This window comes from Rhinoderma darwinii, chromosome 1 (genome assembly GCF_050947455.1).
Source record: "Rhinoderma darwinii isolate aRhiDar2 chromosome 1, aRhiDar2.hap1, whole genome shotgun sequence".
Classification (NCBI taxonomy): Eukaryota; Metazoa; Chordata; class Amphibia; order Anura; family Rhinodermatidae; genus Rhinoderma; species Rhinoderma darwinii.
In genome coordinates this window covers 220,073,040-220,089,449 of record NC_134687.1, presented here as the reverse complement: position 1 = coordinate 220,089,449, position 16,410 = coordinate 220,073,040, and the positions used below count along the sequence as shown (strand labels likewise).

The window sequence follows — 16,410 nt, the reverse complement described above, 5'->3', positions numbered from 1 at the left end:
AGTTCAACTGTGTCTGCGTCCGGAGGACGAAAACACAGTTGACAGCGGGACATACCCCATGCCGCACGGAGCAGTGGGAAACCGCCCATTATCCTAGACTGTCCCACTGAATCCGGAGGGTAGTCGTCAGGCGGAGCAGAATCCCCGGCAATGCTGATCGGGGATGCCGCTCCTAGCCCACATCCAGAAAGCTATGGGATCCGTTCTAGCATCGGTTTGCCTCTGGCTTTCCTTCAACACGCTGGAGGTAAACTGAAGCAGACGCTGGACATATGTGAACGGCCCCTTGTATGTGAAGTGAGCCTACTGCCAAGGCCTTATTCATCTACACTTGCTTGTGGTAGAAACTCATTGCAATCACAGAGTATATTTCTGGCTCAGAGGTTTGCAGCCCCTCAGACATTCATGACACAGCAGAAGCCATCTCAGAGTTTATACTTTGCATTGTAAATATTTTTAGGTGAAGGGACAATTAAATTCTAGGCAACAAGGAGTTTTAGAAAATACAAATCAAAATAATTAATACCCATCAATGATTTAATTCAACGTTAAAATTTAGGTCATGGGCCAAACCAAACAGGTTTTTCTAATGGAATAGAGGACAGTCTGTAATTAGGTTGTTTTGTTCTATGATCATTAGCATCATTACAATAGTAAGAGGTATCTGATATATGAAAATTTATACAGCAATAACCTTCTTAAAGAAATAAGCACACTAGAATATAATAAATTTATTACAAAACGAAAAGGAGTTCCACTCCCATCTCCAAACAAACATTACACTCCTCGTCTATTTCTCTTGCTGGTAATGAGAGTTCATTCAGTAATGTCATTGCATATGACAGGTTGCACTGAACTGTGCCACTGGTATATACACCAGCCACGTCACTCCACAGCCTGAAGTCAGTTCAGGACAAGTCCTCCTTTTTACTTTGGTCTTTATTCCTCATCATTGTTCTCAACCTCTTGTGGGAAGAATTTCTGGCAACTGATGAAAAGGGCTTCACTTGTAGTGCTGGTGAGGAGAGCCCTTTCCACAAAGGGACCTGGGAAAATAAAATTACAAAAAAAAAAAGGTGGGCACCACCAATAGAAAGTATGTTTAGATAAGACTGCAATTCAACATGTAAAAAAGTATCACTTCTCTATCAACAAGAAAAGCATGTATATGAGAATGCACATCTTCAATCATATCAAAATGTTAATTATAGTACAATATAAAAAAGAAACAGAAAATTTACATAAAAACAAAAAAGGCCCCTGGTTGGGTTAGTAGATATACCACACATGAAGGAAGGCAAATAAACCATAGGATACTCTATATATCTCCAACATAATATGCACAATAATAAAAAACAATGCTTGGATTTATACAAACCATCACATTACAAAAAAGAAACGCAATATCAAATAGTTGGTAAATGAACAAAGAATCTCAAAAACAACAATGTTAGATGTCCTATGGCAACATGTGGGTTAGAAAACTCTACACTTAGCGCCTAACGGATGGCTTCATCAGAGGTGAATCCCTTCTTACCATACGTCTGTTTAAATAGTCACATACTCAAGGAAATGTCGAAAACATGGAATAAATAATTGAACAATTACCTGCAACAATAAAAAAAAGAAGTTATCCTGAGCCTCCCATGTTGCATGGAGAGTCCAATGATAACAGTATTATTAAGGGATACAATTCACCGTCTAGCATGGAGACGTCTTCACAATCAAGCTGATTAACAACAAATAATTAAAATGTCATCATTAAGAACAAATGATTGAAGATAGTTCATTTTAAAAAGATAATTTATTGAACACTCACTAATGTCATGGAAAAAGACCCCAATATAATAAAGTGAACATGTGCATAAATAGAATATCACTGCTATTTTTTTTATTTAAGAGTGGTGCAATATTCATATGTTTGATGTATTCTACATACAGCATTTTATATTAGGTAGGGTTTTAGTTCCACAAGATGATTCCTGCAATATAGAAGTGATATTCTACTTATGCAGATGTTCACTTTATTATATTGTATTTTTTCTTGACATTAGTGAATATACAATTAACTATCTATTTGTTGTTGAGGAAAATGTCAATTGGAGGTGTTCGGTGTTATATATATATACATATATTACACACACAGACACTTTTTTTTCCATATATTTCATATCTATTCAGCGCTTCGTCGTATTTGTTAAATTAACTATATATTGTAGCTGTTGAGACAGTAAACACCGCAGGATGGTAACTTGTTGTGCATAGGATATATTTACAAGTTCGATCGCATGTATACAGATTTTTAGACTGCAACACTCCATGCTAAAAAAGCAGGTAAATTGCATCCCCAAACAACAATTCTAATTGGGCTTTTTGAGCAGCACAGGATCCTATGTAGGCTCAGGAGAACGTCTTTCTTATTGTAGCATGTAACTGTTAAGCCGGATTCATACAAGCGTGTTCAGTCCGTGATATACGGTCCGTATGTCGGCCGCATTTCCCGGATAGAACACACTGCACGGAGCCGGGCTCCTAGCATCATACTTATGTACGATGCTAGGAGTCCCTGCCTCCCCATGGAACTACTGTCCCGTACTGAAAACATGATTACAGTACGGGACAGTTTTCCAGCAGCGAAGTAGGCACTCCTAGCGTCGTACATAACTATGATGCTAGGAGCCCGGCTCCCTGCAGTGTGTTCGGTCCGGGAAATGCGGCCGACATACGGACCGTATATCAAGTACCGAACATGCTCTCGTGAATACGGCCTTAGATTATTTGCTCCATGTTTTCGACATTGTATGTGGCTATTTTAACAGATGGTAAGAGGGATTTCAATAACGCTGAAGCCACCAGAACAGCAATACGTGTGGTGTGGGGTTCTCTAACCCACATGGAGCAATTGACCATCTAACATGGTTGTTTTTGAGATTTTTTTATTAATTTACCAATTTTAATTTTTGATACTGTATTACCTGTTTGTAGCGTTATGGTTGAATAAACCCATGTAATCTTTTCATTATTGCACATGTTATGTTGTTTGACATATATGTAGTATCCTGTGGTTGGTTATTTGCATACCTCCATCTGTGGTATGTCTCTTTAACCCAAACAGGGGTTAGGATTCTGGGTTTGGCACATGTATGTGCTTTTTGAATTGTTTTTATAAAAAAAATTGTCAGTTTTGTTCTTAATATTATTTTGTGTTGTAATAAAGAGTTTTGACATGATCGAAGAGGTGCAGTCTTATATAAATGTTTTTCTAGTTGATGGAAAACAAAATATCTTATAGGGTATGTTTACAAGGGTTATTGTATTGCAGAATGCCTCCAAACATCTGCCCATTGATTGCAATGGGAAAAATGGTGTTCTGTTCCGATGGGCCGTTTTTTTTATGTGGCCGTTCAAATCAGCCGCGTAAAAAAAACGGCCGTGAAAAAGAAGTGCTAGACACTTCTTGGGACGTTTTTGTAGCCATTGTTCATTGACTATTGAAAACCGCTCCAAAAACAGCCGTAAAAAATGCTGCGAAAATTGCGAGTGGCTTAAAAAACTTCTGAAAATCAGGAGCCGTTTTCCCTTGAAAACAACTCCATATTTTCAGACGTTTTTGAGTTTGCGTGTGAACATACCCTAAGTGAACAAAAGTTGTAGGTACATCAGTGGTGACACCTACACAATGATCATCAAGCCTACAAAATGAGCTGCAACGGTTTTGTTTGTTAGGCCGTGAAGTGAACAATGCTAAAACAAGAAATATACAGCACATAAATAATGGTAGGATCTCTATTTTTCCGTTACAGAGCTTTAACCCCTTCCCGACATCCGCCGTATATATACGGCGCTGTCGGAAAGGTGTTCCTGCAAACCGCAGTACAGTTACGTCGCAGTGATCGTGCGGGCTCAGAAGCAGAGCTGGCACCATCACCGCGGGGTGACAGCTGTATTATACAGCTGGCACCCTACTGTAACTGCCAGGACCGGAGCTATTCTCCGAGCCGGCTGATTAACCCCTCAGATGCTGCGCTCAATTGAAATCGCTGGGTTGCTATGGCAATCGGAGGCCAAATAATGGCCTCCGAGTCTGCCTTGTACGGGAGCCGATGAGGACCCGCCTGCGGCGTGTCCTCATAGGCTTGCTGTCAGTGAATAACTGACAGCGCTAATACACTGCACTACGTATATAGTGCAGTGTATTAGAGTAGCGATCGGGGCATCAGGCCCTCAAGTGCCCTAGTGGGACAAGTAAAAAAAGTTAAAAAAAAAGTAAATAAAAATGTTGTAAAACAATAAATCACACAAGTTTCAAGTAAAAAAAAAAAAAAAGCTAGACTGCATTTATTCCCTTAGTAAGTGTTTTATTATGGGAAAAAACGTAAAAAGTTAAAAAAAACTTTACATAATTGGTATCGCCGCATCCGTAACGACACAAACTACAAAACTATTAAGTCATTTATCCCGCACGGTGAACGCCGTAATCTTTGTTTTCAGGTCACATCTCCTTCCAAAAAATGCTATAAAAACTGATCAAAAAGTCACATTTACTCCAAAATAATACCAATAAAAAGACAATCCGTCCCGCAAAAAATAATCTTTGACACAGCTTTGTTCACGCAAAAATAAAAAAAGTAATGAGTCTTAGAATATGGCGACACAGAAAACAAATGATTTTATAAAAAATGAGATTTTATTGTGCAAAAGCTGAAATATATATAAAAAAAAAACTATAAATTTGGTATCGCCGTAACCGTATTGACCCGCAGAATAAAGTTAACATGTAATTTATGGTGCACTGTGGATGCCGAAAAAACCCCCCAATAAAAGACTATTCCAGAATTGCTTGTTTTCGGTAATTTCCTTTACCAAAAAATGAAATAAAAAGTTATCAAAAAGTCGTATGTGTTCTAAAATGGTACCAATAAAATCTACAGCCCGTCTCGCAAAAAACAAGCCCGCACACCGCTCAATCAACTGAAAAATAAAAAAGTTATGGCACTAATAATGCGGTGATGAAAAAACATCTCAATTCGCAGGCTGGAGGGGAACATTCCTTCAGTTTCAGGGCCCTAGTATTTAGGAACTAGAAAAGGGAAGGGACATAGCACATCCGCTGGAAGCGAGGGTGCCCGTATTATACCAGCGCAAAACTTTAGAAGCAAAATTTCCCAAACTACAAAAGGAGAAAAAGTCCCCAAAAGGTGCAGAGTGTTACAAAAGGGGGATAAGAAAGAAAACGGTTTATCAGTGCGACACCGGCCTGCGCATAACAGATTGCTTCACAGCGTAACACACATCTATGGATAATTCTATTATTTACCCCATTATTATACCCTCTTATTATACCCTAATGGACTCCGCACAGATTAAATATGCCCCCACATTATAAACTGAAATACCAGCAAAACTCCCAAGCAAAATCCATGCTCAAAATTGCGGTCTTTCCCTTCTTAGCCCTACAGTGTGCCCAAACAGCAATTTATGTCCAGAAGTAAGGCATTACCATTTCTAGGAGTACCCGCTTAACAATTTATGGGGTAAGATTCTCCAGGGGCACAACATATTGTGCGGTGAATGGGCAGACCATTGGAAAAATTGAAATTTTCACTTAATTTCTGAAAAACACCTGTGGAGTCTAAATTCTCACTACACCCCTTGATAAATGCCTTTAGCGGTGTAGTTTCTAAAACGGGGTCACTTTTTTTTGGTACATCAGGGGTTTTGCAAAGGCAACATGCTGTCCGCAAACCATTCCAGCAAAATCTACGCTCCAAAAGTAACTGTACTCGGGAGAAATTGCTTTACAAATGTTGGGGTGCTTTTTCTTCTCTATTCCTTGTAAAAATGAAAAATGTTGATCTAAAACTATATCTTATTGGAAAAAATAAAAAATTTTCATTTTCATGGCTTCATTTTAATTAATTCAGCAAAAAACCTTTGGGATCAAAATTTTCACTATACCCTAGATGATTCCTCAGGTGGTGCAGCTTCCCAAATGGAGTCACTTTTTTGGCGTTTTCACTGTTTTGGTCCCTTAGGGGCTTTGCAAATGCGACGTGGTCTCCGCAAACCATTTCTGCTAAATTTGAACTCCAAAAGCCAAATGGCGCTCTTTCCTTTCTAAGCCCCGCTGTGTGTCCAAACAGCCGTTTATGACTACATGGGTATTATTTTACTCGGGATAAATTGCTCGACAAAGGTTGTGCTTTTTTTTCTTTAGTCCTTGTAGAAATGAAAGAAAATTAGCTAAACCTACATTTTCTTTGAAAAAATGTAGATTTTCATTTTCATGGCCTAGTTCCAAAAATTTTTGCAAAAAAACTGGTGGGTCAAAATGCTTGCAACACCTCTAAATAAATTCCTCGAGGGGTGTAGTTTCCCAAATGGGGTCACTTTTGGGGGGTTTCCACAGTTTTAGTACCACAAGGCCTCTTCAAAGCTGACATGGTGCCTAAAATACATTCTAATAAAAAGGAGGATCAAAATCCACTAGGTGCTACTTTTGCTTCGGAGGCCAGTGCTTCAGCCCAGTAGCACGCTAGGGCCACATGTGGGATATTTCCTAAAACTGCAGAACCTGGGCAATAAATATTGAGTTGCATTTCTCTGGTAAAACCTTCTGTGGTACAAAAAAAATGGCTCAAAATGAATTTCTGGAAAAAAAAAATGAACTTTGTAAATTTCACCTTTACTTTGGTTTAATTCCTGCAAAATGTCTGAAGGGTTAAGAAACTTTCTAAATGCGGTTTTGAATACTTTGAGGTGTGCAGTTTTTAAAATGGGGTGACCTTTTGGGGGTTTCTAATATCCAAGGACCTCAAAGCCACTTCGGAACTGAACTGGCCCCTGTAAACATAGCCTTTTGAAATTTTCTTGAGAAATTGCTGCTAAAGTTCTAAGCCTTGTAACGTCCTAGAAAAATAAAAGGATGTTAAAAAAACGATTCCAAACTAAAGTAGACATACAGTGAAGGAAATAAGTATTTGATCCCTTGATGATTTTATAAGTTTGCCCACTGTCAAAGTCATGAACAGTCTAGAATTTTTAGGATAGGTTAATTTTACCAGTGAGAGATAGATTATATATTAAAAAAAAATATAAAAAAAAATCACATAGTTAAAATTATATATATTTATTTGCATTGTGCACAGAGAAATAAGTATTTGATCCCCTACCAACCATTAGGAGTTCAGCCTCCTCCAGACCAGTTACACGCTTCAAATCAACTTGGTGCCTGCATTAAAGACAGCTGTCTTAAATGGTCACCTGTATAAAAGATTCCTGTCCACAGACTCAATTAATCAGTCTGACTCTAACCTCTACAACATGGGCAAGACCAAAGAACTTTCTAAGGATGTCAGGGACAAGATCATAGACCTGCACAAGGCTGGAATGGGCTACAAAACCATAAGTAAGACGCTGGGTGAGAAGGAGACAACTGTTGGTGCAATAGTAAGAAAATGGAAGACATACAAAATGACTGTCAATCGACATCGATCTGGGGTTCCATGCAAAATCTCACCTCGTGCGGTATCCTTGATCCTGAGGAAGGTGAGAGCTCAGCCGAAAACTACACGGGGGGAACTTGTTAATGATCTCAAGGCAGCTGGGACCACAGTCACCAAGAAAACCATTGGTAACACATTACGCCGTAATGGATTAAAATCCTGCAGTGCCCGCAAGGTCCCCCTGCTCAAGAAGGCACATGTACAGGCCCGTCTGAAGTTTGCAAATGAACATCTGGATGATTCTGAGAGTGATTGGGTGAAGGTGCTGTGGTCAGATGAGACTAAAATTGAGCTCTTTGGCATTAACTCAACTCGCCGTGTTTGGAGGAAGAGAAATGCTGCCTATGACCCAAAGAACACCGTCCCCACTGTCAAGCATGGAGGTGGAAACATTATGTTTTGGGGGTGTTTCTCTGCTAATGGCACAGGACTACTTCACCGCATCAATGGGAGAATGGATGGAGCCATGTACCGTCAAATCCTGAGTGACAACCTCCTTCCCTCCACCAGGACATTAAAAATGGCTCGTGGCTGGGTCTTCCAGCACGACAATGACCCGAAACATACAGCCAAGGCAACAAAGGTGTGGCTCAAAAAGAAGCACATTAAGGTCATGGAGTGGCCTAGCCAGTCTCCAGGCCTTAATCCCATCGAAAACTTATGGAGGGAGCTGAAGATACGAGTTGTCAAGCGACAGCCTCGAAATCTTAATGATTTACAGATGATCTGCAAAGAGGAGTGAGCCAAAATTCCATCTAACATGTGTGCAAACCTCATCATTAACTACAAAACTCGTCTGACTGCTGTGCTTGCCAACAAGGGTTTTGCCACCAAGTATTAAGTCTTGTTTGGCAAAGGGATCAAATACTTATTTCTCTGTGCACAATGCAAATAAATATATATACTTTTGACAATGTGATTTTCTTATATAATCTATCTCTCACTGGTAAAATTAACCTAGCCTAAAAATTCTAGACTGTTCATGTCTTTGACAGTGGTCAAACTTACAAAATCAGCAAGGGATCAAATACTTATTTCCTTCACTGTATGGGGGATGTTAATTAGCAACAATTTTGTGTGGTATAACTGCCTGTCTTACAAGCAGATACATTTAAATTGCAAAAAATGCTAATTTTTCGCAAAATTTTGGTGTTTTTCACAATTAAACACTGAACGTATCGAGCAAATTTTGCCAGTAACATCAAGTCCAATGTGTCACAAGAAAACAATCTCAGAATCGCTTGGATAGGTACAAGCATTCCGGAGTTATTACCACATAAAGTGAACCATGTCAGATTTGAAAAGTGAGTCTCTGATAGGAAGGTCAAAAGTGGCCAAAGTGGGAAGGGTTTAAATCCTCTGCATCTCATCACACAGCCATAGAGTAAAAGGCTGTGGAAAAGAAATATTTTTTATATAGGTTAGTGGTTATCTGGAGTCATAATAGTTGCACTAAGGATGCAATCTTCATACATTTATTCATTTTTAGACCCCCTGATATTCAGATTTCTAAGCTGCTTTAGTTTCAGACTTATCCTGTGGGCATGTCCTCCCAGTAATACAGGCTGGATGTGAGGTCTGTGTGTCCATCTTGCTACTGTCTTCACTAGCTCTCATGGATCAGCACAGCTTACTCTCTACACTAGCCGGTGTGATTTCCCCCGCTGCTTTCCTTCCTATATATACTCTCATACTAACAAGCCTGTGTGATCTGTCTTCCCTGAACATTTGGAAGTGTTCCCCCCTCTCCACTCTTTGATCTACCTATTCAACCTCCTCACCTCCCTGTTGCTATCTCTAAGGCTTCGTTCACATCTGCTCTAGGGCTCCGTTCTGGCGGTGCTTTCCGTCGGAACGGAGTCCTGACAGACACAAACGGAAACCATAGGTTTCTGTTTCCATCACCATTCATTTCAATAGTGACGGATCCATTACCAATGGCTTCCGTTTGTCTCAGTTGTACAAGGGTTCGACAGAAAGCTCAGATGGAACGGGACCCTGGCGCAGATGTGAATGAAGCCTAAGGCCTTAGTCACACGAACGTGTGCGTTTTGCTCGCGCAAAAAACGCAGCGTTTTTTGGGCGTGGCAGTGCTGTGTCATCAGTAGTTGGTGCGTGGCTGCGTGATTTTCGCGCATAGGACATCGTTATGACACTCTGTTTTTATGTTAATAAACAGAAATTAAGGAGGTGGTTTCATTTGTCCCTTCATTTAACAACTCTTGTGCGAATCACGCGCAGCACACGGATGTGCGTCCGTGTGCCGCGCGTGATTTTCACGCACCCATTGACTTCAATGGTTGCTTGATGCGCGAAAAAAGCCCAAGAATAGGACATGTCGTGAGTTTTACACAGTGGACACACGCTGCGTGAAAATCACGGACTGTCTGAACGGCCCCATTGAGTTACATAGGTCCGTGCAACGCGCGTGATTTTCACGCGCGTATCACGGCCGTGACTACGTTCGTGTGAATAAGGCCTAACACAGAGTAGGGAGAAGGGAGAGCATGTTAGATCAGCCTTTACAATGGCAAAATTAGAATTTTAGAAAGTCGTTTAAGTTTGCATTTAGGAAGCAAATGAGCAATAAAATAAAATAAAATAATTCAATGCAAAGTGGTCTATAGACTTTAACCCCTTAAGGACACAGCCTGTTTTGGCCTTCAGGACATAGCCAATTTTTTCAAATCTGACATGTTTCACTTTATGTGGTAATAACTTCGGAATGCTTTTACCTATCCAAGCGATTCTGAGACTGTTTTCTCGTGACACATTGGACTTTGTTACTGGCAAAATTTGCTCGATACATTCAGTATTTAATTGTGAAAAACACCAAAATTTAGCGAAAAATTGCAAAAATTTGCATTTTTCTACATTTAAATGTATCTGCTTGTAAGACAGATAGTAATACCACACAGAATTGTTGGTAATTAACATCCCCCATATGTCTACTTTAGTTTGGCATTGTTTTTTGAACATCCTTTTATTTTTCTAGGACGTTACACGGCTTAGAACTTTAGCAGCAATTTCTCACATTTTCAAGAAAATTTTAAAAGGCTATTTTTACAGGGGCCAGTTCAGTTGTGAAGCAGATTTTAGGGCCTTACATATTAGAAACCCCCGATAAGTCACCCTATTTTAAAAACGGTCACCCCTCAAAGTATTCAAAACCGCATTTAGAAAGTTTCTGAACCCTTTAGACGTTTCACAGGAATTAAGGCAGCGTAGAGGTGAAATTTTCAAATTTCTTTTTTGCAGAAATTCATTTTTCATCTATTTTTTTTGTAACACAGAAAGTTTTACCTGAGAAATGCAACTCAATATCTATTGCCCAGATTCTGCAGTTTTTATAAATACCCCACATGTGGCCCTAGTGCACTTATGGACTGAAGCACAGGCCTCAGAAGCAAAGGAGCACCTAGAGGATTTTGGGGCCTCCTTTTTATTAGAAAATATTTTGGGCACCATGTCAGGTTTGAAAGGCTCTTGCGGTGCCAAAATAGTGGAAATCCCCCAAAAGTGACCCCATTTTGGAAACTATACCTCTTGTTGAAATTATGTAGGGGTATAGTGAGCATTTTGACCCCGCAGGTTTTTTGCAGAAATTATTGGAAGTAGGCCATGAAAATGAAAATCTACATTCTTTCAAAGAAAATGTATGTTTAGCTAATTTTTTCTAATTTCCACAAGGACTAAAGGAGAAAATGCACCACTACATTTGTAAAGCAATTTCTCCCGAGTAAAACAATACCCCACATGTGGTCATAAATGGCTGATTGGACACAGGGCAGGGCTTAGAAAAGAAAGAGCGCCATTTGGCTTTTGGAACTCAAAATTTAGCAGGAATGGTTTGCGGAGACCACGTTGCATTTGCAAAGCCCCTAAGGGACAAAAACAGTGAAAACGCCAAAAAAGTTACTCCATTTAGTAAACTACACCCCTTGAAGAATCCATCTAGAGGTGTAGTGAGCATTTTGACCCCACAGGGGTTTCATAGATTTTATTAGAATTGGGCAGTGAAGATTAAAAAAAATCATTTTTTTCCAATAAGACATAGCTTTAGCTCAAAATTTTTCATTTTCTCAATAAATAAAGAAATAAAAGAACCCCAACATTTGTAAAGCAACTTCTCTGGAGTACGGCAATACCCCATTTGTGGTCATGAACTGCTTTTTGGGCACACGGCAAGGATCAGAAGGGAAGGAGCGCCATTTGGCTTTTGGGGCACAGATTTTGCTGGATTGGTTTCTTGACACCATGTCACTTTTGCAAAGCTCCTAAGGTACCAGTACAGTGGAAACTCCCCAAAAGTGACTCTATTCACGAAACTACACCCCTTGAGCAATTCATCTAGGGGTGTAGTGAGCATTTTGACCCCACAGGTGTTTCATAGATTTTATTAGAATTGGGCAGTGAAAATAAAAAAAAAATCCTTTTTCTTCAATAAGATGTAGTTTTAGCTGAAAATTGTTTATTTTCTCAACAAATAAATAAAAAAAAGGACTCCAACACTTGTAAAGCAACTTCTCCTGTGTACGGCAATACCCCATATGTGGTCATAAACTGCTGTTTGGGGACAGAGTAGGGCTCAGAAGCGAAGGAGCGCCATTTGCTTTTGGAGTACAGATTTTGCTGGATTGGTTTCTGGGTGCTATGTCACATTTGCAAAGTCCCTGTGGGACCAAAACAGTGGATCCCCCCCAGAAGTGACCCCATTTTGGAAACTACTCTGCTCAAGGTATACACCTAGGGGTGTAGTGAGCATATTAACCCCGCAGGTGAGTGGCAGAAATTGGTGTGCACTCGATGTTGCAGAGTGAAAATGGGATTTTTTCCATAGATATGCCAATATGTGGTGCCCAGCTTGGGCCACCGTAACAAGACCGCTCTCTTATTATTATGCTGTGTTTCCCGGTTTTAGAAACACGCTACATGTAGCCCTAATCTTTTGCCTGGACATTCGACCAGGCTCAGAAGTGAAACAGTACCATGTAGAATTAAGGCCTAATTTGGCAATTTACAAAGTACTGGATCACAATTGCAGAGGCTCTGATGTGAAATAATAAAAGAAACTGCTTAGAAGTGACCCCATTTTGGAAACTGCACCCTCAAGGCATTTATTAAGGGGTGTAGTGAGCATTTTCACCCCACAGGCCTTTTCCATGAATGATTGTGCTGCGGAAGGTGCAAAGTAAAAATTAAAATTTTTCCCTCGATATGCTATTTCAGTGGCAAATATGTTGTGCCCAGCTTGCGTCACTGGAGACACACACCCCAAAAATTGTTAAAAGGGTTCTCCTGGGTATGGCGATGCCATATATTTGGAAGTAAACTGCTGTTTGGGCACACTGTAGGGTTCAGAAGGGAGGGAGCGCCATTTGGCTTTTGGAGCGTGGATTTAGCTTGGTAGTAGTTTTGTTTGGAGTCTTACTGGTGTTTCCGTTTATAATGTGGGGGTATATGTAAGCTGGGCGGAGTATATAAGGGGCATAGTCAGGTGGTATAATAATGGGGTAAAAAACCCCACAAAATAATCCATAGATGTGTGTTACGCTGTGACACAATCCTTTCTGCACAGGCCGGTGTCGCACTAATAAACGGTCCTTACTTATTCACCTTTTGGTCCACACTCGGCATCTTTGCAGTTTGTGGAATTTTGCTGGGAAAGTGTTGTCCTGGTATAATACGGGCGCCCTCGCTTCCAGCAGATGTTTGGGCCCTCCCCTTCCTGTTTCCTTAATTTTATGGGCCTTGATAATTCGCCACTTGAAACAGAAGAAATGTTCCCCTCGGGTCGGCACAACTGCATATTTTTTCTTTCCTGACTTATTGGAGCCTTAACTAATTTTATTTTTTCATAGATGTAGTGGTAGGAGGACTGTTTTTTTGCGGGACGAGATGTAGTTTTTATTGGTAGCATTTTGGGGTACATGCGACTTTTTGATCACTTGTTACCCTTTTTTTTTTGGGGGATCCAAGGTGACCAAAAAACAGCAATTCTGGCATATTTTTTTAGTTCTTTTTATACAGCGTTCACCACGCATCATAAATTACATGTTAACATTATTTTGCGCGTCAGTCCGATACCGGCGATACCTAATTTATATCCCTTTTTTATGTTTTACAACTTTTTGCACACTAAAATAATAAATAAATTTACTTTTGTAAAGAGAATTATTTTTTCTGTCGCCAAGTTGTGAGAGCCATAGCTTTTTAATTTTTTCGTCGACGGAGCTGTATGAGGGTTTGTTTCTTGTGAGATGAGTTATAGTTTTTATAGGTACCATTTGTGGGTACATGCGACCTTTTGATCACTTTTTATTTCAGTTTTTGGAAGACAAAGTGACCAAAAAATAGCAATTATATCAGTATTTGTTAGGTTGGTTTTTTTTTTACGGCGTTCACTGTGCGGAATAAATAACAATATTTTTATATTTCAGGTCGTTACGGTCGCAGCGATACCAAATATCTATGGCTTTATTATTTTTTTCAATAATAAATGACTTGATAAGAGAAAAGGGCGATTGTGTTTTATGTTATTACTTGAAACTTTTATTGTATTTTTTACAACTTTTATTTTTACTACACTTTTTCTTTACACTATTCTTTAGTCCCACTAAGGGACTTGAAGGTCCAACTGTTTGTTTGATGTTCTAATACATTCCACTACCTATGTAGTGCAATGTATTAGAACTGTCAGTTGTTCACTGACAGCAAGCCGATCAGGCTCCGCCTCCGGACGGCTTCTGTAATGGCAGATAGGAGGCCATTGTTAGGCCTCCTGTTGCCATAGTAGCAGTCGCCAGCCTTTCCATCGCATGGCAGGCTGCCTGTTTTATACAAACCACTTTGATGCAGCGATCGCATTGGTTCGCAGCATTGAAAGGGTTAATGGCAGGAATCGGAGCTAGCTCTGGTTCCTGCCTTTACAGTGGGATGTCCCACTGTAACATACAGCGGACACCCACTGCTGATGACGCCGATCTTGCCGATGGTACCGGAAGCCTTTTGGGCTCAGCCGACGAGCGGGGCATAGGATGATTTAGTTGCTGGCAGACCAGGAGGTAAGTATTAGGCCTCCGATCGCCTTTGCAGCCACCGGTAACCCAGCGATCACGGTGCTGGGGTGCCGGTGGCTATAAACTCCTCACATGCTGCGATCTCGGATGCTAGCTCTGGTCCTGGCCGATACCTCAGGGTGCCAGCTGTAACATACAGCTGTCACCCGACGGTTATGTTGCTGGCTCAGCTCCTGAGCCAGCTCCATCTCCTTCACGTACGTTACGTGGAATTGCGTTAAAACACCAGTTCCCATCAAGTAACTGTACGTGAAAATGCGGGAAGGGGTTAACAATCAGATTTTTCCTTGTAAAAGTAGTAAAACATAAAAAAAAAACTATATAAATTTGGTATCGCTGTAATCGTATTGACCTGCAACTCGTCCCGCAAAAAACAAGCCCAAATTAAAAAAGCTATGGCTTTTGGAAGGTGGGGAGGAAAAAACAAAAGTGAAAATCTGACAAATGGCTTTGGCTAGAAGGGGTTAAAGGGAACCTGTCACATTGTACATGCTCCGTGATCTGCAGGCAGCATATTATAGAGGAGGAACAGAGCAGATATATATATATATATATATTTATTTTGAGAGTCCAGTGGGTGGTCCTACTCCGTGATTAATAGCCAGTAAATACAGAAACAACTAGTTCAATGAGTAGGACCACCCACTGGACTCCTAAGCTCAGAAGGAGAAGTGATTTAAATCAATAAATTCTAAGTAATACTGAATCTCTTCCCGCAAATCTGTTCAGCTCCTCCTGCTCTATAACATGCATCCTGCAGATTGGATAGCATGTTCAATGTGATAGGTTCCCTTTAAAAAAAAACACTTATGTGGCCCAAGGTGGTCTTGGTAAAGGTAGCACCCACTAATAGACAAAGAGTGGCTGGAGAGATTTTTCTTCCAGTTCTGCATTGACCGATGTAGACATTTCTACTGTCCTAAGATCCAATTGCTATCACTATGTCGGACGTTGAAGAGAGTGACAAACGGTTGGTTTCAATGTGTCGTTGTCTGCTGCAGTTGATCCCTCTTAAAGCGCCAGCGCCTCGTTGGTGTGTCCCCTCCCCTGGCTCATGCCCGGTCAGCCTCTTCCCCAGCTTTACCCCTAATTTCAGTTGAGAACATACTTTTGAACTGTTTTTGATTGATGCCTGAACATTGGATTTTCTTAACCGATGGGTGTTGGATTTAAGTAATTTTCCTGTACTAAAGCAAAATATTTTAACACAAAACAAAGACTAATATACTCACCAAAGCTTAATGGCTTGTATTTGCTAACATCCTTTACAAGGGCATCGACATTGGCAGCTATGTGCTCAACAGGCATGTCCAGCTGGAAAGAAAGAAAATATTGATATGCTTATAGCAACGGGATGGGCATGATCACAAAGACACTTTTCAACTGTACAGCACAAAGGTAAATTGTAAACCACCTAAAGCTTTCAAAGTTTATTGAACTTTACTTTAAAGGACAGAGATGATATTTGCTGTATATTCCTCGAAAATATCAAACTACATTTAACCTGAGATAATTGGCTAAAATTCATTTCTAGCTGTTTAGCTTACGAGGGTGAACTCTGAAGCCTAGTATAATCAGCTTGTCGACTGCCAGCTGGCATCTTGGGCATGACGGTTAAAGGAGGCTCAATAGGTCAGATGCTTGGAAACAAGAGGAAGTGTATGGATACATCATTTTTGGCATGGTCACATGAAGCTTGGCAGGTCATTAAAGAATGCAGTAGGTAGGGATCTGTACACAACCTTAGGCTCACCAGCTGTTATTAAACTACTCCTCCCTGCCGGTTTACTTATCCATGACATACTTGTCCAGTAAAGACACACCGT

General features: G+C 40.3%; 1 protein-coding gene across 2 annotated transcripts in view; it reads right to left on the bottom strand.

The window, feature by feature from the left end:
• Positions 1–716: 716 nt before the first annotated feature.
• Positions 717–16,410, bottom strand: part of MRPL1 (mitochondrial ribosomal protein L1) — a 50,352-nt gene continuing 34,658 nt past the window's right edge. Inside the window, exons 8-10 of one of the 2 annotated variants that reach the window (XM_075849851.1) lie at positions 15,817–15,898; positions 1,538–1,608; positions 959–1,046 (exon numbers count right to left, since the gene is read on the bottom strand). In XM_075849851.1, coding sequence (XP_075705966.1) covers positions 1,565–1,608; positions 15,817–15,898 — 126 coding nt within the window. In that variant the 3' untranslated portion in view covers positions 959–1,046; positions 1,538–1,564. Of the gene's footprint in view, positions 1,047–1,537; positions 1,609–15,816; positions 15,899–16,410 lie in introns of both variants that reach the window. The other variant, XM_075849850.1, reaches the window with a different exon arrangement.